The sequence below is a fragment of the Aquila chrysaetos genome, chromosome 4 (genome assembly GCF_900496995.4).
Source record: "Aquila chrysaetos chrysaetos chromosome 4, bAquChr1.4, whole genome shotgun sequence".
NCBI lineage: Eukaryota > Metazoa > Chordata > Aves > Accipitriformes > Accipitridae > Aquila > Aquila chrysaetos.
In genome coordinates this window covers 36,308,842-36,332,150 of record NC_044007.1, presented here as the reverse complement: position 1 = coordinate 36,332,150, position 23,309 = coordinate 36,308,842, and the positions used below count along the sequence as shown (strand labels likewise).

Here is a 23,309-nt window from a genome sequence, read left to right as displayed (position 1 = left end):
GAAGCAGAATGACAAAGCGGGTGGGACCTTTCATAAGTGGGAAATAATATCCCCTACTTTTAGCCAGGGCCTGAACTCCAGGACTGCCAGACTTAAAGCGAAATTCACCTGGACAAAGAGGGATAGCACCAGCTTGCATTCCCCTCCACCCAGCAGCAGCGGCAAACTCCCCAGCTTGTCTCATCAAACCAGGTGGCGCAGGTCCTTCTCTCACTGACCAGGGGTCAGATGACACGGCTAATCCTGAAGTGTAACCAAGTTTCATGCTTTTTTATCTACCTGTGATAAGCAAAACCCCTCAGAAGAGTACAAGATGCAAATGCAAGTGCTAAATCATCAAGTCACAAGTCTCTGAAGTTGCTATGCTAAGGCTCTTCATATATCACCCTATTGTCTATTAAGGTGCAATCTTAGACTACGATGTTCTACTCCTGTTCCCTGGAGCTTCTGCTGGTGCACAGCAACAGCAGGGTCTGGATTTCCTTCTCATCTGTATTACTGGCCAGGCATATGATATTTCTATGTTATGCTGCGCAATCATGCAGCTGCACACATACAGATCATGCATAACAGGCTGGTCCCACTGGAGAGACACCGCACCTAGCACGATGTGTTGCAGTTACAGTTTTCAGTGAAGTAGTGAATATCTTCACAGGTTCTTCATGTCCCACAGCCTGTGCAAAGCCACTGTGCCAGTGGGGCTCTGGCACCCTCAGACACACGCAGAGGGTGCTCTCACACCACCACACTCCACCCACAGTCTGGAACGGCATGTGTTGCGAACACGTTTATGAGAAGCTTGCAACAATAAATGATATTAAAATAATGGTGCTTCCAAGATGTTACGTTCTTTTTCCTTTTTTTTTTTAAAGTCATTTGTCATTTGGAGTATTTTCTTTCCCTCAAATGTCCATGGGAATCAGTGTTGCTATTAACTTTTCACTTAAACGAGGTCCATCCTTTCAAGAAAATGTTATGGGGGAAAACAAAATGGTGAAGCTTTCACAAACAGATGCACATACATACAGAAAAGACAATAAATACACAAATATTTATTATCCAGTCTCCTCCTCAAGACCTTGCAACAGGAGCTGCTGGACTGAGCCAACAGAGGAGTAGACAAGTTATTTCACTGGCCAAAAAACTATGAAAGAGGAATAATAGAGCATTATGCTACATGTGCTCAGAACAGACGGAAGGACTCTTGGGGAAGCAGGAGAATAAAAGCACAGATAAGACAAAGCATCTGGAAGGAAGCCAATGTAATACAGCAAGAAGAAAGAGGTAAAAAGCAGGGAAGAAAAGACAGTCCAAGTCAGCCCCTTGCCTTCACATAAATGGGCAGTGATGTGTATCTGATTTTTATCCTCCAGAAGTGGCAGCAGGTTGAGGATTATTACTAGCCTCTATGGACCCCTAGGTTGCTTTTGCCAGTCTGGTGCCTGGAACCACTGCAGTCTTTGCCTCTGGCCACACAACTGTCCTCTTGCGCTCTCCTGGGGCTGAGTAAAGAAGTTAGCATCTATAGCTCTTGATACTAACACCCTACTGAAATGCAAAGATTAGATTTACCTTTACTGCGCTATTATTTCAGGATGTCTAAATATGGAGTTACCCCTGCATCAATTCCAAGTTTCATATCATTAAGCTCTGTATCACAAACACAAGTCTAGAAACTTCAGCATACATAATTGGCAGAAACTCCAGAAATGAGCAATTAAAAGGTACCAGAACTCAAGCATCTCCCAAAGGAAGACCATTTTGTCTGATTGCCATCGCCTACCACAACTTTGCATCCCAAAGTACACAAAATTCTGAATAACTATTAAAAATTATAAATAACTTACACAAAATTATTTACTGTCAATAAAATAATTCACTGCCAATGTGCAGGCTTGATTGCAATACTGAAAGACTATTTTGAGTGCTACAAAGTACTGTTAGAATGACAACGAATACTCAACATATAATTTACTTACAGAAATCTACATCATGTGCCGTAACAACGACCAGCTCATACCCTCTCTATGGTTTTCAACATCTTACTCCACAATTACTTCAGAAAATACTGAAAACATTTTTTTCTCCATTCTATAAGATTGCAAATCAACAGCAAACATACTACACAGCGCTGCCTTTTGAAACCGTGAAGATGGATTTACGTTCACCAGACTTAAAACAACCTTTTTAATGGCTACCCATCAGATAGTCACGTAGTGGGGAGCTTTGACTGCCTTTGTGTGGGATCTCATTCTCATGTTGCAGCAGGTACTTAAAGAGCGAGAACCATTTTTTTCCAAAGGAATTTTGATGTCCAACTCCCTTTGAAGCCTCCCTTCCTATGTGTCTTTGAAAATCTGATCTTCAATTTGTTATCCATCTTCCCTTCCCGCTTGATATGAAAATGCCTTCTCTTCTTCCTTCTGAACACTCAAAAATGAGGGCAGAAGCAGCACCATGCTCTGAATGTGAATGAAGTGTAGTTGCTTGGAAAACCACAGCTCCTTCTCCCAATCTTCGTCTACACTTTTCCGTTCCAGTTGCATTAAACATCATCATGATCGGCCACAGGCTTCTGTTTCTCACTCTATGTCATTCATCAGAACTGATATACATTCTTTAGATAAAAGTACAGATCCCTGTAGGCAGAAACTGGATGCAGTTGTCTGCTATGGAAAACAGCTCTGCTGCTCCTTTCAAATTTATTGATTACTTGCAGCCTTTCCCCTCTAAAGTATATCTACCAATGTGGGCACTGTCGTTGGAATAGCCACTAGCTGTCTGATAAAACTTAATGAATGGCAATTTTATTAGCTTCTGTTGTTATTGTTTCTTTAACTCCTTCAGTATCAACCCACCACAGCAATTTGCTGACAAAAGAAGATTAGAGATAAAGCATGACTATGAACATTTTGATCCCTACTGCAATTATGGTTGGTTTTTTTAACAGATTTTCTTAGGCACCTCATACAGGGCCAAATTTTTAATGGTGTCCAGTGTCTGCTGTTCCCTACAACAGAGGGTATTTTGTGGAAAAACACTTAAAGAGAACACGGAAAACTCAAATGCTGCAGTATTTATATCATCAGCACCACCTTGGCGTGCCAGGACTGATTTTTCTGAGTACCTTTAGCCAGACATTTTAGTGTTACTCCTCTGCATTTGATCCTGGGAAATTTCTGGCTGGTCAAAGTCTATAATTTCCTTGTTACTTCCCCATCACTGGTTTGAAGACCATGCTGCCTGGCCCGGAGAAGAGGAAGAAAAAACCCAAACACCAGCAAAGTAATTAATTCTTATTAGCTATGATTTTTTTTTTTAATCAAGATGTTAAGGAAATGCTACTTTTCCTCTCACCACATATAAGTCCAGAGCTATGAAGACTGTCTTATGATCTGCTACAAACTTAAAAGGATAGTGTTTGTTCTACAGAAATCACGATGCTCTAAAAGAATCCCATAGAGGAATTGCTATCTGAGACACAAAGCAGTAAATCTGACTCGTTTAAAAATGTTTAGATAGAAGGAAATAAATAGCAGTCACCCAAAACTCCCTGTATTTCTTCAGCTGCAGTCCTCACCAGCACTACCTGGTCAGTTCTACGCTACAGTAATTTTGCTCCACCAAAGTGAAATTAAGCGCACAAAGAGTTATTATATCAAAGCTGCATGCAGAGATTAAACTCAGACTCAATCACACAACTAAATCCTCATTCAGTGCTTTGAAAATTTACCACTAAGTGTGAAGCTAAAAATATTAGCTCGTAACAGTGAGCTATCTTTCAACCACATCCTCTTGTAGAACAACATCAGTAAGAGACATGTCTGAAAATGCGCCTTAGAGGAATTAACAAACATTTGTTTGAAACAGAGCCATTTCACTTTGGGACGTGGTTTTTTTTTTTCCTTCTTTTTTTTTTTCCTCCCCCTCATCTAGTGAACATATCCTGCACTTCAGGGTATGGAAACCTGCCGAAATCACAGCCATAGTCAAATCAAATTTAACATATCTTTACAAGATATTTATAACATGCAAATACCTAGAGGCCCTTTTTCTCGTTCCCATGAAGGCCCCTTATGCCAGAAAAGGAGGGCTCTTTCATGTTAGCGGGAATGGGTGCGTAGTAGATTAGAAGCTGGTTTCAAGTATTATATTTAACATGTGAAGGTTCAGCAACCCACACCTCCACTCCACGTGCAACAAGCAAACCACACTGCAGCATTTTAAGAAAGGTGTTTGGCAAGCCCTTACGACTGCATCCTTACAATCTGCCACTTGTGTCTCAGCAGGATTCTGCTTCAAGAATCTCAGAAAAAATAATTTTACTTCACCCTTCATTAAAAAAAAATAAGAAACCCTTGCTTCATTCACTCAATTTTTTCTTAAGCCTGTTTAGCAGCTCAAGGAACCCAGACCAAACATTTTCTCAAGATAAAACAGATTAACAGTAAAAATTCCACCTTCATATTCTTAGGCATCTGCTTCGCTCACAAATTTGGTCTTTCGGCACACATCTGATTCAGAAATAAATTATTCAATTATGTTTCTTTCACAAGCTTTTCCTTATTTGTCACTTAAGAGCAATCAGAGACAGGAATTTTCAATTTAGAAAATTTAGACCAGAATTGCCAAGCACAAGCTATTTCTCGGGACGCTTTCTGGACAACATCTAAAAACGCATGCTGAGTGCCCACGCCTGCTGCGCCCACCGCAGCCACCCAAACCTGCGGGGGTCTGTGTGCTAGGGCTTAGCAACCAGTCTGCGGTGCTGAGGAGGGTCATGTCACCTGAGGGAAAATTGCAAACAAAAGAAAACCGTTTGGCTTCGTCTCAGAAGGTAAACATGTATTGCAAGTTATAGCTTTCTGGGTAGAATTCACCCAAAATTAATAAGCCTGAACTTTAGAATTCTAGTGTCAGATAAATAAGTTACCGTGGTTTAATTTACTTTCTTCAATAAACTCTGATACCTACTTAGAAGTTGGGATATTATTGCCAAAATTATTTGCTACCCGAGGTCAGTGCATGAATAGATACAATATATAGCTCATTTCCCAACAAAGTAATATTAAGCACCCCGTTTTTCAGAGTGTATGCCTGCACACAGCAACTACTTAGAACAAAAAGTCGAGCCAGATGGTAAGTGTCTTTCAGTGTTTCAAGGAACACCCCCTATTTTTGTGCTACTAAAGAACCTTCCAAGTTACACAGAAGGTACAAGAGCTGATGAAGTTTACAGCAAAGGCTTTCATGAGCTATTTGAAAGGGTCGAGCAGTTTTATCCTGTACCAAAACTGGTATATACCTGGTAATATGATATAAAAATGCAGTAATATACTGGGGCATTTAAAAGGGAGAGCACTCATCTGTGGACATGAAATATTTTTCTGCTTAAACTACATTAACACATTAAGCACTTTATTTTTTCTTTAAAAAGCTACTTTTTTTTTTTCCAAATGGCTTAAAATTTGATTGCAGCCATACTTTTACAGCAATAGCAAAAGTAAATTATACACAACTCTGGCACAAATGCCTGTTAATCTGATAACCCATAAACCCTCCCCACTACAGAGGACTCCAATTAGAATGAATAACAGAGATGTTTGGGGAATCGAGGGGGGGACGACATCTGTTTGATTGACATGTGCCTTTCCTGGAAGAATGCAATGCATGTCCATAATCCTAAACAGTCTGACAGCACTAATATGACCCAGTTCTTTGGAAAAAAAGGCGTATCTTTGCTACAACAGTTGTTTAACTATACGTTTATACTGAACAGTAATATTGAAGCTGCGTGACTCTCTTTTCTGGAAATGCATTAAAATCTCTGTTCACATAGCAAGCCAAACATTGTGTATGATCTTTCCTACTATTGCCATAGAAATGTTACAGGAAAGAGTATTTTTCGCTGCTTATTCTATAAACCCTTCTGTGTTTCATTATATCTATTATTATATGTATTATATATGTATTCTATTACTGGCAAAGCTGTTAGGTTGTTCTGCTGTTAGTACTCTACTGAGAACAAACACAACTTATCAACTGCCTGACTGCTTCTTGAAAAATAGGTATCAGTTTACCCCATTGAATTACTACACCTGTTTGAATTTTGGCCACTCCATCAGAGCAGCAAGCTAGCCTGAGGAAATTTCAACACTCTGTTTTATTAGCCTACTTGACAAAACTTTCATAGCCTTAGGAGCTTGCAAAAAGTGAGAACATAAAGAAATATCGAAATAGTGAAAAAGACTGAAAGATTGCGTTTTGTAGTACAACAACTGTAAACACCTCATTCTTTTTTCTCATCACTAAACTACCCTTTCAGGTTTGGGGGATTTTATTTTTAAGCTCTGCAGATACTACCTGCTCAGTCCATTCAAACTTCATGGGAGGAACATAAACCTGGAATGAAAGCTATTGCTGAAACTTGATAATAGTAACTACCGATAAACATTGAACATCGGCTCTCCACACCATATTACATAAACACGGAACACCTAAAATAGTAAACCATTTTCTCTATATAGCTTGCTGACTGCAAGAACAGCAATGCAACAAGGAGAAAAGACAAACTATGAAACACTAAAAAAATGGTGGCTCACCTTCTGTGCCATTGGGTGTCATGGAATTATTATTTATATGGGAGTTATCGAGTTTTGGACCACTGGGGGATTCACTACTACCACTTAGTCGGCTATGTGGGCTGGCTAGATCCTGCATTTCCATAGACCTGAAAACAAGATGCAACTACTTTTAGTGACATATTCAACATGGATTACAGAAGAATTACCTATATGAGATGCAGCCCGCTATTAATCAACATCCCAAAAACACTCAGTAAAAAATGAACAGCTTCTCCCAACTTGATCTCGTCTAGTGCCAATCTCATTTTGCAGCCCCACACACATGACTGAGCAGCTACCATAATTATTTTTGCAGCTTCTAACAGAATAAAATTTAGATACAAAGTACTGTACTTTAAACATTCATGTCACCTTGTATTTTTAAGATACATACAAAGACAGATTCACCAATATATGAAGACATATATGCTCTTAACAACAAATTAGCACTCTGCTTTTTCAAGATTTACCACTCAGTGGCAATATAATGGGCCTCCAAACCAAATAAAACACTTGAAGCAATTGTGGAAACCTATCATCTACTGACAGGGAATGAGATATTCCTGATGTATGTGTTTACTCTGGCAAACTACTTAATTGTTCCTCTGTTTCCGTTGAAACAAATGCAGCATTAAAACATTATTATGTCTGCTCACTTGTTTGCTTTGTGGATTACATAAAGCGTGCCCAATTGAAAAGGGATATGACCAACATACAGTGAATCCATATAGGCGTTAGTGTGCCTTAGCACTCTGCTGTATCTCAGCAGCTGTCGCTTAGTCAAAATAAGAAGAGAGCAATTCTGATTCAAAGCAAAAATCAAATGTTTATACAGCACACAAGCAGCTGAGTATTTCCGATTTGTGTTTTTAATGGCCTTATATAAAAGGGCCATCACCACCATGACATATCCCTTGGCTGACGCTGGGGAAGCTTATGACTGAAGTGCCCCATCCTTCTGTTTCTTTACACCTAGAACTGTTGATAATGTTATTTGATGTACTCAGTCTTAAGTAATTGCTCCCAGTAGAAATTTCACAGGTTACTGTGCCTCCAAGGCATCTGAACCAGTAATTTTTCGGTTTAACAGAAATGCTTAGGCTCTTTTAAAGACTATTAAAATTACATAAAAAATTCTTCCCATGGTAATGGTATAAATATCCTTAAGCCTAAGTGTCACTTCAGCTATGAAGTTTTCACATTTTAGCTGAGATTTTATCACAAGTTCTAAACATAAATCCTTCATTTAATATTTTATTACCTAAACCAATCTACACATAAAGAGGGATGATATTGCAATGAGTTTGAAAAGCCAGTCTCTAATATAAAGTCAAACAATTTAGCAAAAAAGGGTACGTGCTCCTGGTTTACAGGCTTGGTTGCACGCACGTAAAAGCGATGCTCCAGCACTTACTCAACTGCTTAATACGGAAAACAAGAATAAGTATTTACCTATCACCTGAACTTAAAAAAAAGAATAAAAGGCTTACAGAAAAATAGCGACTTTCAACCAAATCCTTACCTGCAGCTTGAGGAAACAGCAACATCTGAACTGGTTTGGGACTTCTGCACCTGTAAACCAGGGAAACAAACAGAAGCCTCTATTACTCCGCTTTACTGCGAGGCCTTAATTGAAAGAAAGGCTATCACCGCGGATGACAATTCTGTCCTTTAAACCCAAAAGGAGAGGAGGAGGGCGCGGTGCCCGTGAAAGGCATATTGTCTTTAAATTGAAGGCTCAACTGTTGTTTCCCCGGCAGGTCTCTCTCCCTCCTCCCCGCGCCGGGGGACGGCGGCCAAGTGACGGGATAGTGATTCATCAGGGGCCCATGACAGCTGCAGAGGGGCTCACTCCTCCCACGGCACGGCACGGCACGGCACAGCTCCGCCAAGGTAACCCCGCCGCGCCGCCCCGCCAAGGGCAGCGGGAGCCGCTCCAGCCCCGAGACCCCCAGCACCCTCCACCCCTCTCGCCTCTTGTTATCGCCGGCCGAGTTATCTCTCTCTCCCTCCCATCCCCTTAGCTCTTGACAGCTTCTTGCCCTCATCACGTTGGCTTTCCTCTTCCTCCGCTCTTCGCCATCCTTGCTCGGCGCCTGGGCGACAGGGAACCCACAAGTCAGCTCACCCCGAAAGGCGAGGGGCGAAGCGAGCCGGAGAGGCTGACGCTGTTTTTTGGGGAGGGACAGCAAGGGGCAGGTCTACCTAAGGTAAAGATCCTCAGTATATGACCGACAGTATTACACCGCCACCTCCAAAACGAGCCCATCTCCAACCGGGGCGAATGAAAATAAAAACCCCCACACGTTATTGCACGAAGTCTTACTCGTAAAAATTCCCGTCGCTAATGAGACTTCTGATAAAGTGACTTAAAAGAACACGTGTGGCTAAATAAATAGGAGGAAGCTGTAGCATTACCTCTGAGGTCACTCATCAAGAAAAGGAATCTGGTTCCACTGGGAAGCCCAGCAATAATTTTCCAGTTTAATAAACCGACTCCTTTTATAACTCAGGTGAGTAATAGATTTTCATAACCTATCAGAAAAACACCATTGCTTTGCTAGCAGCCTCTTCTCTGTAGCCAGTAATGATTGTCAGCAGGTGATAAAATTCAGGTAAAGATACACTGCTAGACACTGTTAGCTTAAAAGCACACAAAAGCTTCTCCAGGCAAGGTATATATCCTCTTAATGTCTGCATTGAGAATCCTTCATGTGCGTTTCCATTCAACCTGAACTGACATCTCTTAAATGATCACAGAGCAAAGACAAGAGAGATGAGGCATTTTAAGTGCCATAAAAATCATCCAAGCAAATCCTACTTATGTGTCTGTAGGGTTGGGGTTTTTTTTTTGTTATTTTTAATCACAGACAGAATTACTACTAGCAAGAGTAAACAACTGCTAGGGGCAGCCAGGCAATGCAGAACATTACAAATGATGTCAAGAAGCATGCAATAATGCATGCTGAAAAACATCAATCTTTTTATAACTGGGTACTTAAAAGTACTGTATAACGTGCTTTTCAATACATCGTCGCATGGCAAATCAAACTAGACGAGCAGATACATTCAGAACTGTGCATTTTGTTTTAGAGATTTTTTTTTCAGTTCTTTACCCCAGAAACTGCAGCAGAGTGCCTTAGGATATGTTTCTGCTGTTACTTCTAAACACCTGGAAAAAATTATAGGTGAGAACTAAGTTTGCTTACAGAGCTATCTTCACTCCCTCTTGCACAGGATCCTTTAAAACATATCTTTTGTAATAGAAAAAAACTTCCTTTTACAAAGAAATGCTTTAATTAACTGATATTCTCCAAAGTGCCCTACAGTATTATTCATACTTCACTAAACTCTAAAATACATTTAATCCTCACTATTTCATTTACCCGAATTAAAAAAAATAGTAACTTCTATACACTTACAAATATAGAGATATAGATATATACGCACACGTGCACGTGTGCGTATAGTGAGAGAGATTTCATTTATGGATTCATGGGAGAGGGCAAAAAAAAAAATAATACAGCTCATTCAAAGTGAATTAAATATATACCTTGTATGTCCTCTAACACTCTATGATTTGTGAAAGTTCATATCCACAATCTTCATTTTCATTAGACATACTTTAGATATATTCCTTTGTGTCTCAACGATTATTTAAACCATGTGTTGCACGTTACCATATTTAAAAATGACTCTTTAATCAAAATAACTTTAAAACAACTAATCCTCACTTAGGCTGGTCAGCTGAATCCACAGAGTGGTCCAGGAAAAATAAATCTACTCTCAAGAATGCGAATGCAGACAACAATTAGACACAGATGTGAGTGAAATTAGTTACAGTTTACAAAATGCTACACTTCACATGCTTTCAGTTTTTTATGTGTAGTACAAAATTACAACGTAGTAAGGAACCACACTTATGACTACCAGTTCATAGAATAAAAACATTTCTGGGTGGCGTGTGCTTGCTCTCATACATTCTCCCATTTTGCCAACAGATTTCTGGATAATTGAAGTTCTGCAACATAACTCACATATCAAATAAAAAGTGAAAAAAAAAAAAAAAAAAAAAAAAAAAAAAAGCAACAGCCTTACCCGGCCAGCCAAAGGGACACATTAAAAAAAAAAAAAAAAATCAAAAAGAGAAAAAAGGAGCTGTCACTCACCCTTCATACACTGCACTCCACTTTAAACTAAAAATGCCTTATATGCTAAATGACATACACATTCTCCTTAATACCTCAAAAATATTACTGTGTATAATTTGATGTTGTAAGTAATGTTCACATCCTTCTTCTTAATACGGATTGCAGATCTGGGCGCTACATAGTACATGGCGAGAAAAAAAGGACAATGATAGCAAAGCTACTTAAAATTCATCCATTTAAGAATCTTAAATCAATAACATCAAATTCTGATTAGTTAATGAGGTCTTTTAAGTTTGCCTTTTTTCTAATTAAATTTATAATTCTTCACAGATGTAGGTTTTGTTGATGTTCAATTTGTCTCTCTCATTTTGTTAAACCTCACATAGTACTCCACCAATCCATTGAATAGCCACATTAAATCTGTTAATACCATGCTCTTCAACCCCAGAAATTATTTCCAGAAGGCAAACTTGCTTTGAGAGATCATCAAACAAGACTTAAGGTACACATTTTATCACATTTTCCCTACCACAGAGCTCAGGATGCGGAGGAAAATTCATGACTTTTGCACTGTTTATTATACTTTGCTAAATTACAAATCAAAAGCATCTGACAGAAGATCATGTATGAAGCCAAAAAGTTAATAATGTTCTGTGAAAAGTAAACTGTAAATGGGAAGGGATTCTGAATTTCAGCAGCACAGAGCAAATAAAATGTAGGTACTTGTCTAAATTACAGCTTTTCCACAGTATTTTTGCTTGCTAGGAGCAATTTTTTTTTTTTTAAATGGCTATAATTTAAAACATTTTTCCAGCTGAAAAGAAATTTTCTAAGTGAAAATAAGAAGTTAACCCAGAAAACTATAGCCAGCACATGCGCTTTTTCCTAAAACACAGTTCTACTTTAAAGAAGCAAATTTCAAAGACAATGGCAGTTTTCAAATCAGAGTGTTCCTCCTCAGGGGAAAAAAAAAAAAAAAAAAAAAAAAATCTGTCATTTTTAGCAAGGGGTGGAGGGAGGGAGAGCAGAGGACTTTTCCCCCAACAGCACTCTTTGCCTCCTTAAAAGCCCTATGCAATCAGTATCTACAGACACAATGGCTTCAACAGCCAAAATGTTACAAAACTAAAATGCAAATTGGCTACAAAAAGGCACCTTGCTGGCAACACATGAAACTTGGTAATACTTTCACTCTTCCAATAATCCTATCGCTGGGCTCTACGTGAAGAGGTAGGGCTTTTTCAGTAGATTCTCACATCAAAGACAAATTGCACTTATCAAACCAGAAGCAGGTAATTATAGTTATTTCATTTTTAATAACTAGTTTAAATTCTTCTAAAAGTGCTATCCTGTGTGCTCATTTCATACGCTTATGAATGAAACGTTTTGAAACCCCAACACTTTCTTCCCTTTAAGAAAGAAGTACTACAATGTGACAATGCTCCTATTATGACCAGCCATTTAAGAATGTCTTTCTGCTTTTCCAAGATTTTTTTGGCTCCCGAGAAATATTTCATACTTATTGCAACTCAAACAAAATGATTACTCATTCTTTTTTTTCTTCGCTCTCCAAAGGCGAAGCGTGACTCAAGCCGTCTGTCACTGCGCAGAGCTGCTGAGAGGGGATGGCTGCTCCTTTCCAGACCCTACCAGGCCTTGGGAAAACTCCGACAGCAGTGAGGTGCCGGGCTAAATACTGCGTGTCATGGGTTCGTGAGCAACATGTAGAACGCTGCGTGCATACGTGTTTCTGCACATAGAAGTATACAGCGTGTATACACACACATATATATATTTACAGATACATATACACATTATTAATCTATTCTACGCACCAAACCAGCAGTCTGTGTTCTGGCAGATGCTTTGCAAACCGTCTCAGTATGGGATGGAAAAGAAAAGATCCTTTATACGTGGTAGCTAACGTTAAAAACTTCCAGTGATACACTACACAACGTTTTCGCTTCTTATCTCAAACGTCTCTCTGTGATAATTTTTAAATTTCAACAAACTACGTGAAATATACTATCCCCTATGTTTTTTCCCTGAAAACTTTTCTCTCTTCTGCTTGCCTCGTTTTTAAATGTTTGCTCACCAAAAAAACCCAACCACCTTCTAAGAGACACTTTTAAATGCACTAACACCTTTACTTTTCCAGAGTAAACCTTTCACTGCGAAGGGCAGCCCTTCCTCTTGTCGGTGTTTGTCAGAAACACGGGGGAGAGAATTACATACTTGGGAATGTTTTGTGGGTCTCGGTTGCTCAAAAGCAAGATGTAAATTTAATGAGACTTCAAAAGGTCTTTGACTTCCTCGTTCTAAGATCATTGTTCTAAATAAGCCACCTAAAATGTCAATAAACGTCAAATATTTCAGTTGCGTAGATGTTTATTCTGTCATCTTGAAAAGTTCTCCTGTGGGGATCTGTGTGTTTTCCTTGGTGTTTGGAAAATTTAAACATATTAAGCAAAAGGATTTCCTGCTTCAGAAAGCGCTGTCAAAACCTCTGTCAGGCATTCTTCCTTCCAATTTTTTTATCATTTTTCTCACGCTCTCATGTCTCTTTCAGAAAGGTCTACGGGTTGCCTATGTTACGTGCCTATTCCTCCCCCCCCCCCCTCCCCATTTAGCATGTCCACCATCACGTTATTCCTACCTGCCGAACCACGAGCACTCTAGGAAATCAAAGGGGAGAATCCCCAAACCGGGCTGACGGCAACAAACGGAACCGCCTAACATCTGCCGCTTTGCGGGAAGCCTGCAAACCCCAGCCTGAACCACGGCCAAAATTAACCGCTGCACCCAGTGACCGATATAACCGAGCGTCGCCCTTCTGCGGGCCGGCGGCAAGGACCCCCGCAACTCCGCGCACGCTTCACCCCCGCCGCTGCAGCAGCAGAACTCCGGGCTGCTCCGCGATTCGCCCCTTGCCACCGCCCGCTTTTTCCGGGCTTTTCCTTCTTCCCCCGCCGCCCGCCCGCCCGCCCGCCGCTGTCAGCGCCCGCGCCGCCCGCCCGCCCGCTACTCACGCTGCCGGGGCACCCCGTCTCCGCGGCGCGCAGCACTCCGCGCCCGCGGGCTCACAGCGCGGCGGCGGCGGCGGCGCCTCCCATGGCGCGGCGGGGCAGGCGCGCCCCGGGGCGGAGGGGCGCGGGCCGGGGCCGGGGCCGGGGCCGGGGCAAGACAAAGCGGCGGCGGAGGGAGGCTGCCGCCAGCCCCGCCGCCTGTTTGCTCAGCCTTGTGGGTCTGCCCAGGCAGTGCCTGGGGGCACGCTGCCGCTCCCGCGCCCTCTCTCCTCCTCACTCCCCTTTTTCTGCTGCCTTTTTTTTTTTTTTTTTTTTTTCCCTTTCCTCCCCTTTGGGTTTTGTTTTTTTTTTTGTAATGCAAACCGCAGCTATTCTCTTGTCCCGAGCTTATTGGTTTAACAGCGACAACTGCAGCGAGGCTTGCGCGGTCTGAAGGCAACCTTCCTGCTCGGGCGAAAGGCAGCCGCGCTCCGGCGGCGGCGGCGCGGAACCGGCCGCCCCCCCTCCGCGCCCAGCCCGCACGCCGGAGCCCCTTTTCGCCCCTTCTTCAGCCTCACCCTCACCCCCGAACAACTAATCAATCCCTCGGGTCCCTCCGCCTTTAAAAAGTTAGCCGTGCGTGGAGGCGTCCCCTCGAGTAAGCCGGGTTTAAACAAAAGCCGTCCTAATAGAATAACTGGAATTAAACCAACGTTATATCAATGAGAGAAGCTAAATAAGGATACTCACAGAGGCTCTTAGGCGTACAACCAGCATGCACGCCCGGACATGCCGTTTTGATTGGATATGTAACAGATTTGTTCTCAAATATCTGAGATTCTTGCAACCTTGTAAAGAACGGGTCTGCTAAAACTATTTAAGCCAGCCTTCTCCAATTTAAAGGTATTTATTAAATAAAGTATCTGGAACTTTTAAAATGGTCTAAACCGTGCAGGTATGCGAAATATCTGTACCTACCCCTAAAACCAACCGTAGACACGGGCAACTTTGTATTTTGAATCATTGCTACTCACCTACTAAAGTTTTAAAATTTAAAACTCCGTAAAGGCCCCTTCCATAGACCTTACAAATATTTCCAAAGAAGAGATGGTCGCATAGAGCTAAATTTGTGCATTAAGTAACAGTAATTCTTTAAAGCTTAGCTTTTACCAATCAATAAGTAATTAAGTAATTTAATTAGTAAGCCATTAAACTGAAATGGGTTTATGATACATTTCTATTACACCACTTTTAGTTGCTCGTAATTCAAAAAAACTCTTTTAAAAATATATACATTATGTTAAAAAACATTATAACGTACGCAACAACTAAATTTGACCAGGGTTGTCCGGAGCATTTCCACTTTGTAGAACGTATCTTTCAATTCATGTAACACTTATTTTTCTACACTTTTTCAGTACACGTAATCCAAATATGATGAGGAAAACAGCATAATGATTTGCAGTACCAAAAAAAGAAGTCTTAATACTATGCCAGCTCTACAGTACTAAATTAAAAAAAAATCCAACTTTATGCTGCATAAATAGATTGAAACAGAACCTTTTTTTCTTTACAAAAATCTGTGGTTATTCACCGCTAATATATCCTTACCTTCAATTAACTAATCTGTGAATCAAAGCAATACTTCTAGAGGAGAAATGTCTTCTGGCTACTACATCCCAGTAAGCGAGACATTATTTTGTAGCAAGTACATTGGGAATACTTCAGGAAAGCAGATCGGTTTGCAAAGCTACAAGTCAACCTCGAGCTGAAAAGGCACCTAGGATTTCATTTTGTTTAGCGGAGAAAAGGGATCTCGGGACAGTCACACACCATATATGGGAACCCAGGTCAAAATAAGCAGCTTTCGATTGGGCCCGTCTGCGTAGCCAGCGCTAGCACAAGCCCTTTACTTCTTTATAGTCACAAACCATCTCACGCCAAGACAACTGTTTATGATGTTCTATATTAAACGGTGAAAAGAAATACAAATTACTTATTATGGAGACGTGCAGTTTTGTCAGGTAAAATTCACTGAAATCCTGAAATACAAGGCGATGCTATCATTCTGACCTATACGCTTTTTGGAACAGCCACGATCCTCCGGAAAACGCTTACCACTGAAGCCTTTAGCAGTGTTAACAAGATCACTTTTAAAAAACCCTACCCAATCCTATATAAAGACACACGTCTTGCTTCACTGTCTCTAGGAGCTCCATCTATTACATGAAAAAGATCAGGCACATATTTTCAGGAAGCAGAAGCTCGTTTTTCTTCTGAGAAAAATCCTCAAAAAATATCATATTGTTGCTGTGAGGTACCCTCTGACACTGGAAAATGTAACTCAAAACACTTTCTCAAAAATAGTGATACTAAATGATGCTACAGAAATAAAAAAAAATATTTAAAAAATAATATGACTGTGACTTCCTGTGATGCATGTGAATTTTTGCATAAATCTATTTAATTTCATTCCATATTTGAAAAAAAACAAAGAGCACAAGTATATGAAAAAATCTTACTGTTCTAAATGTAAAGCTTACTGAAACAGGCTTACTGTTGGTCAGAGTTTGTAGTCCCTAATGGGAGTTTTGTCTAAGTAATAACTTTAGGAGTGTGCCCAGCCTCTGTATTTAATTAAACTAAGACAGATCCCCCCTCCCCTCACGTACAGAGCTTGATGATGTGATGATAAACATGGGATAAATTACACAGAGGCTAAGATGATCAGAAAAAGGGTGTTGATGATGCATTGCAAGAAAAGAAATGGCTTTGAATTTTTAATCTCTGCTGTAGTATGGCATGTAGGCAGTATGGGAACTGAAGCCATATAAATGATCTAGAAGGGCGATATAAGATAAAGTAGGGTCCTCTGTGTTTATGCAGCCATTAAACAGTGCCTTAAAGTTCCTTATCTGATGTCTGAAGATTGGACTTCAGATTAGCGTATATCATTACCCCATGGTACGGCCTAACCTATGAACTTATCCTACAGCTGATACCACGGACCAGACCCTCATTTGGTTTAAGTGAGTGAAATTTTTTTATTTCAATAGCTAGACTAATCATGCCAGCTGAGCACAGCACCTATTTGAAACCTATTTGAAAGAGGTTTGTTTACTTGGCTTTTTGGTTTTGTTCTTCCAACTAACTGCATACCGAATCAGTGCAGGCTGGGTTGTTGATCACTGGCACACAACATCAATTTTAAACCACAAGTGCACTAACACTGGGTTTGGAACAGACATTTCAGTGGGATTTGTATATGTTTACATCATGCCTGAATTTGCCCTGATTCTGCATTCCTGCTGATACAGCTGGCATCTCAAGAGTCATAAGAAGTGAAGGACCAGGCCTATTACATAGTATCAAATGCACAACAAGCTATTGGGTATATTTTTACAACTATTACTCATGCCAATATGGTTTTAACTCCATATGCGGTGTCACACACCTGTTTTAGCACAAGTAAAGCCAGTCCATCCTGAACACAGTATTTACTGGGTGCTTAGGTGCCACAATTACAGATGTGCTGATAATTAAGAAAAATTAGACATAAGATGGATATGGAACAGTGGGATGTTTGCATGTTTGTCTCTAAGTAGGAAATGCTACTGGAATATTTAACATTAGAAATAGGCCCAGGAAGACCACACTTCACTAAAGCAAAAGATGCATCCCATTGCTCCCGAAAGCCGCCGCCTGGCTCTTCCCATAACAACTGCAATGCAACGTCAGAACCCTCTGAAGCAGGCAATATCCCTCCTATGTCTCCATACAAGTTTTATCTTACACATAGCAGCTGTTGCCTAGAGACGTCCCTGGCTGGAGCAGAAGTTTGCAGTGTTTGACAGGAGCCTTTATTGTCTCGAGCTGCTCACGTGAGCAAAAGTAGAAAGACCTTGGTAAATACAAACAAAAAAAGTGACAGAAATCAACCATTTTAACTGTCCTGTCCAAAAGCTATCAGTGTGACTGAGAAGGACAATTTCATTATATTCTTTCAAGATACACTGGATAAAATGAATATTGAATTAAGGTCTATCTGTAACATGTTATAAGAAAAGGTGCGTGCTGCTCACCATCGTCCTTAGTCGAAAGGTGTGTGACCTGCTGGCCCCAATGACATCTTTGCTAGTTCGCATGCAATTGTACTTGTTTTTAATCAGCAACTTCAGTATGAAGTACAGGATCATTTTGTATAATTTTAAATAGGAAATAGTACTCTTTGTTAATCTTAAGTAGACACTGCTTTAGCTGTTTAAATCAATGCATGACTTTATATGATTCTGAAATAGTTCTTGACAACTATGATATAAACGAATACAGAGATTTTCCACAGAAGAAGCAGTTGAAGTCTAGTTTGATAGCAAATACCTTAGTGTTTCTCAATTTTTCACTTTCCAAAATCGAGGTATGCATGTTTTTTCAATAGATCCGTTGCATCTTAAAAGCATTATGTAGCAGGGGAAAAAAATATATAGCATATATATTTATAGACACAAACAGTGTAAACTATAAATATGCTCAGTACTCTAACTGCAAAATAAATAAGTAGTTTGGCAGGGTGAAGGGAAGGTTTCCTACACAAACGTAAGTTTTAAATATAGCTAATACTATCATCTCTCTTTTGGTACTTTGTAACACCCAGCCGAAAACTTCCTACATTACTTTTCTCTTCTAGAAATCTCATGAAGGTAATTATACTTATGATCGCCACACAAAAATACTGGTAAGTTTGGGTCTCCAGATCATTTGAAGTAGATGCTCTACCCAAAAGTGATGGCATCGCTTTTCCCTAAAGACTGAGACACCAGCTCTGTGACACTGAGGGCAGAGCTCTGAGAGCTACTCCCGATTTAAGAGTAATGTTGTACCTTTTCTAGCTACAACAGCCTTCATTTAAGCAATATCTTAGCTATTAAATTGAACTACTGAAAATTACCTTCCATTTTCCAATGAAGTTCAATAGTTTTACATGGGGATTTTTAATACTGTCTATGGTACCTAAGAATCGGTGAGAATGTCACTTTTTTTTGCACAAAAACCTCAGCTCGAAAGATACATAAACACGTTAGCAACTGTTTACAAAAGTGGTCCCGCTGAAGGCAACGTAATTGTCTTTGAACAAAGTTATTTGGAGAATTAGCTGTTTGCAAGATAGGGGGTGGAATGAAAGGAGTAAATTGCAACCTGTGAGCATCCTTGAGAAAGAGCTAATTTTTCTAATTTACATTCGAGCTTTTACTCCAGCTCAGCATGGAAACATAACTGCCTAAAAAATGAAAATAATCATCCTTCACTGTGATGTGTGAATAATAATTTGCTTACAAAAATGAACAAGTCAAATCAAATGCACCAGTGATGATGAGGAGCAGCTTGCTAGCACTCTAACAGGTGAAAAAAGCTATACTCGGTAGTTCCTCAGAAGACCAAGTTGCATGAAGAACGCAGTACAAATGAGAGATTACCAGTGAGCTGACAAAATAATCAAGTCCTGTTGTTCTGTAAAGGCTATAAAACACATCATTTCACACACATGCCATTGTTCCGTAGTTCGTCCTCCCACAACTATTTAAGCCTTCCCCATCTTTCATTTAGTGCTACTAGAAACAAGTTAGAATTTACAAACCATTGCAAATTTTTTTCACAGCAATAACTTACATTTTTGCCAGTGATATAAATACAGCGCACTGTATAACATGAGTCAGCTCAGTAATGCTAGACTGTCTTTTCTCCAACTATTTTCCATTAACATGAACAAAACCAGTTTTGTCAGCACTCCTATAAGGTGAAAAGGGAGATGGAATGTTCCGCTTTGTTTTTCAGCTCTGAATTAAGGTCATACTCAGAATTCTTAATTCTGCAAGAAAAATACGTTTGTTCACTAACCACAGAAACAATAGGTTTATTTGTTGCAAATTCCATTTTGTTATTATTTCCTAAATGCGTTCCGTATTTTTTTCCTGAAGCATTATTCATGTCACTGTTCAACAGTAGATGGAGCAGTGGATCATTACTGTATTTTAGTTATTTGTGTCAATTATTGCATAATTTTTCAGCTGCTGACATACAAGACTGAACAAGCAAATGAAAAAAAAGGATATAGGGAAAATAATTGTTAATTAAAGCATTTGGAATTACGAAGAAAACTGAAAGAACAGCAAACCAAGCTCACTGACAAATTATTAAGACAAGCCTGCATTTATGACTAGTATAAGTGATTCATAAACACACATTCAAATCACAAACCTTGCATTAGTTGAATACAGTAAATATGTACGTCCTTAACCTTGAAACATTCAGTCACACATATTTTTCTTACGACGATCAGGAAGGGTGAAGTATCTTCTAAAAGTGAAGTTCATATATATTCCACATTTTGGGCCTTGTAATGAAAAGGAAAAAGTGGAAGTCTAAGTTAAAATAATCATTACAAGGGCAATTTATTTTACACTCGCATCAATAGCTTTTCCTGCAAACTTTTTTTAAGAAATTTACCACAATAAACTCTTTTGAACCTCACGGTAATTATACCACGACCCTCATTTGTTCAGCAGGGGTTAGATTCTCACCTAACTGTAACCATCGAAAATTAAGCATTTAGTTTAAGATGATCATCCCAACCCTCACCTTCAGTGGAGAGAGACAGACACTTCCAGCCCATGTGTCTAGAGGGGACTCAGTTTTGAGGTTTCCGCTCCCCATAGGCACAGACGATGGGCTGGCTTAAGCTACCTCCCAGGTTTTGATGGCTACAGCTCCCCCAGGTATCCAGACTTTGTTGAGCCCAACATTATTTCCTTTAAAATCAGCTGGGTCTCAATAGTAATTGTATTCACAGAAATGTAAATTGCCGCATGCTCTGTTTTGAAACTTCGTATAATTACTCAGACTGCCAATATTTGTTGTTACAAATCAAGGCCAGAGGAAAACTTCTCAGATGGCTTCAAAGTCCCAGTTCTCATCTCCAAGCCCAGCTCCCTCCCCCGCTTCCTTCCAGCAGCATTAACTTCTTCTCTGCAATCTCACAAATCGGAAAAAGAGTAACCTCTAAAGCTGTTTTAGACTGAAGGTCAGAATTCAAAGGATTGGTAACTTTATCCACAGAGCCTTGCAATCACATTGCTATTGGAAACACACCCAGAAGCACCAGCACTCGAGATGTTTTTATTAAGCAATGTCAATAGGTACGAAATTCGAAGGGTTTTTTTTCTCCATACTGTAAGGTTTATCAAGACTCATATTTGCAAGAGATCGAATTGCTTTCTGCCACCGAATTTTAGTTTAATGTTCTCCAAGGTAAGGAAACTGGGCTCTGTGTTACATGCTAATGAAAACAGCAGCTTTGGTTTGTTTATCTAAATACTTAAAGAGAGGCACCTCTTGCAGCCAAAATGTAAACAAAGCTTAAACTCTTTTTACTGCTTGGATACTTCCAGGCTACTAATACGGATTTTTTTTTTAATTAAGTGCATTATACGGATTTTCTACATGTATTTCCTGCTTGACAATCTACCTTTCCAAAGAAATATTTAATTTCTAAACCAATTATTCATAATTACACCTATATTTTCAGCCCACGAACATAAGATGACAGATCCCTTTCAAACCTAGGCTCAAGGGAAAAAAAAAATCACAGAGGGCAATCAGTACTTTTGTCCCTGCAAACCTGTCATTAATTTAGAGGGAAATAGGTTAAAATAAGGATTTCAAGAGGGTTTCACAACAATTAAGGACAAGCAAAAGTTTGATTTCAATATCTAAAAAAAAAAAAAATCATATACCTTGCCCCTCTGTCTCGTACCACATCTGCATGCACAAAAGACTGAAGCTTTCATACCCACCCGAGTGATTGACCTGATGAAGTTCTGAAAATGTGTCCTTAAGGATGCCTTGCCTTTTATTATACAGGAATCTCTATACACAGAAACCTCCATTAAATAATGTTGCTAAACTAGACACAGACAAACGAGAACACGCCTTGCACTGGATGCCAATTTATATGCCGAAAGACACAGCATGGGTACTGCACACCGACCAGAGGCAGAACGCTTTTCATGCAGCGATACCAGAAGAATGCAAAAACATAAGGAGAAGAGGACACAAAGATACACACAAGAGAACACAACTGTATGAAGAACTCAAAACGAAGGTGGATGAGCAGAGGTAAAAAGTTTTTCTCTCTTGTAATTTGATTTTAAAAAAATCAGAATTTGGCAGCTCTCTGTATAAGGAATATATTGAATGCAACTCAAAAATGCTTATTTACCTTCGGCGCATCTGGTGCTTATATTCACCAGCAGGATACCTTTTTGTACCTAGGCTGATTTTTAATAGCTCTTCTGGAAAGCAGCAAATCCTAAATTAGAGACACCTAGGAAAATTTAGTAGATTTAGTAGCCTAAAAATGCACTAGCTTGAAGCATACTCCACCAGTGTACTCCACTGCAGATGACTGCTTATTAAAATAAAGTGAAAATTATACTGCTGAGACTGAACGCTTCAAGTGATGCCTCATGGTGCCTGGGACACACGGAAGGGCTCCACTGCCCTGGCTGAGGATCCGGCGGTGCTGCCACCTGCTCCACCAGGCCCCAGTGGGCTGTGGCCGTACGGGAAAGCATCCTCGGCCCCTGCAGCCACTGGTGAATTGCTTCTCCACCCCTCACTGCAAAGGAAAACAAGCACCCAGAATGAAGGGTCCCCCTCCTGAACCTTAATCCATATCTAGAAAGGGGGTTGAATTCAGAAGGAGTCTCAGGAACTGTGTGGTGCCTGCAATAGGGAAGGGGGAAATCCAAGGGATGGAGAGTGGTTGCCCCTCAGCTGGGTACAGCTTGGGCACCGTAAGGCTCTTGTTCCTCTGTGAGACCCAAAAAAGCTGCCACAAACCAGCAATGATACCCCTACGATGCATTTCTCTTCCCTCCTGTCTCCCCTCTCATAAAATCCTCATTGGTTTTAGTTCTAATCTTTTTTTTTTTAAGAAGAAAACACTATTAGTATTTTCACCTCCAAAATACCATAAAATATTGTCTATGAATCTCTAAAGCTTAAATTAAAATAGGATCAACTTCACGGTAAGTTTCTTTTTATGGAATTGGCCTCAGACATATGTGGTATACCAAGTACAGCGGGAGCTTTATACAAATCCTTCTCTACTAGTTGATGAATTCCAGGATTTGGCTCTTGTTTTTCTGGTCAGTAGGTAAATAAAAGTAAATAGTTATGCAGTATGCATCATAACGTAACAACTGGCAGGTCACCTATCTTTTACGGCAATCCAATATGGGGTTGCCTAACATTGTTTTTACCATCCGATGAAAGTGCAGGATGAAACATGTTTCAGCAGGTCCTACGTTACGAGGTTCCTGTCAGCCAGCGTTGAGGTCTGCTTCAGCCTAGGCCACCGACCTGCAGCCCGATCCACAGGCGGACTGCGGTACCCATTAGTAGTCCTTCTGACCTCAAAAGGGCTGTGTAGCAGTGTTAGAGTCTACCCTCAAAGCCCAGGCTGCAGGATCCAG

At 40.2% G+C, this 23,309-nt stretch overlaps 1 protein-coding gene and 1 long non-coding RNA gene across 15 annotated transcripts in view; one reads left to right on the top strand and one right to left on the bottom strand.

The window, feature by feature from the left end:
- EYA1 (EYA transcriptional coactivator and phosphatase 1) overlaps positions 1–23,309 on the bottom strand; it is a 167,157-nt gene that overhangs the window by 77,967 nt on the left and 65,881 nt on the right. For 6 of the 14 annotated variants that reach the window (XM_030012509.2, XM_030012506.2, XM_030012508.2 and 3 more), the window contains exons 3-4: positions 8,146–8,195; positions 6,603–6,730 (exon numbers count right to left, since the gene is read on the bottom strand). In XM_030012509.2, coding sequence (XP_029868369.1) covers positions 6,603–6,730; positions 8,146–8,195 — 178 coding nt within the window. Of the gene's footprint in view, positions 1–4,724; positions 4,788–6,602; positions 6,731–8,145; positions 8,398–13,430; positions 13,450–15,390; positions 15,529–20,031; positions 20,168–23,309 lie in introns of those variants that run through there. The other 8 variants (XM_030012502.2, XM_030012505.2, XM_030012504.2 and 5 more) reach the window with 5 other exon arrangements.
- On the top strand, positions 8,449–13,125 carry LOC115340629. Its single transcript, XR_003923111.1, has 3 exons — positions 8,449–8,516; positions 8,648–9,136; positions 12,350–13,125. It is a non-coding gene; the product is annotated as an uncharacterized LOC115340629 (long non-coding RNA).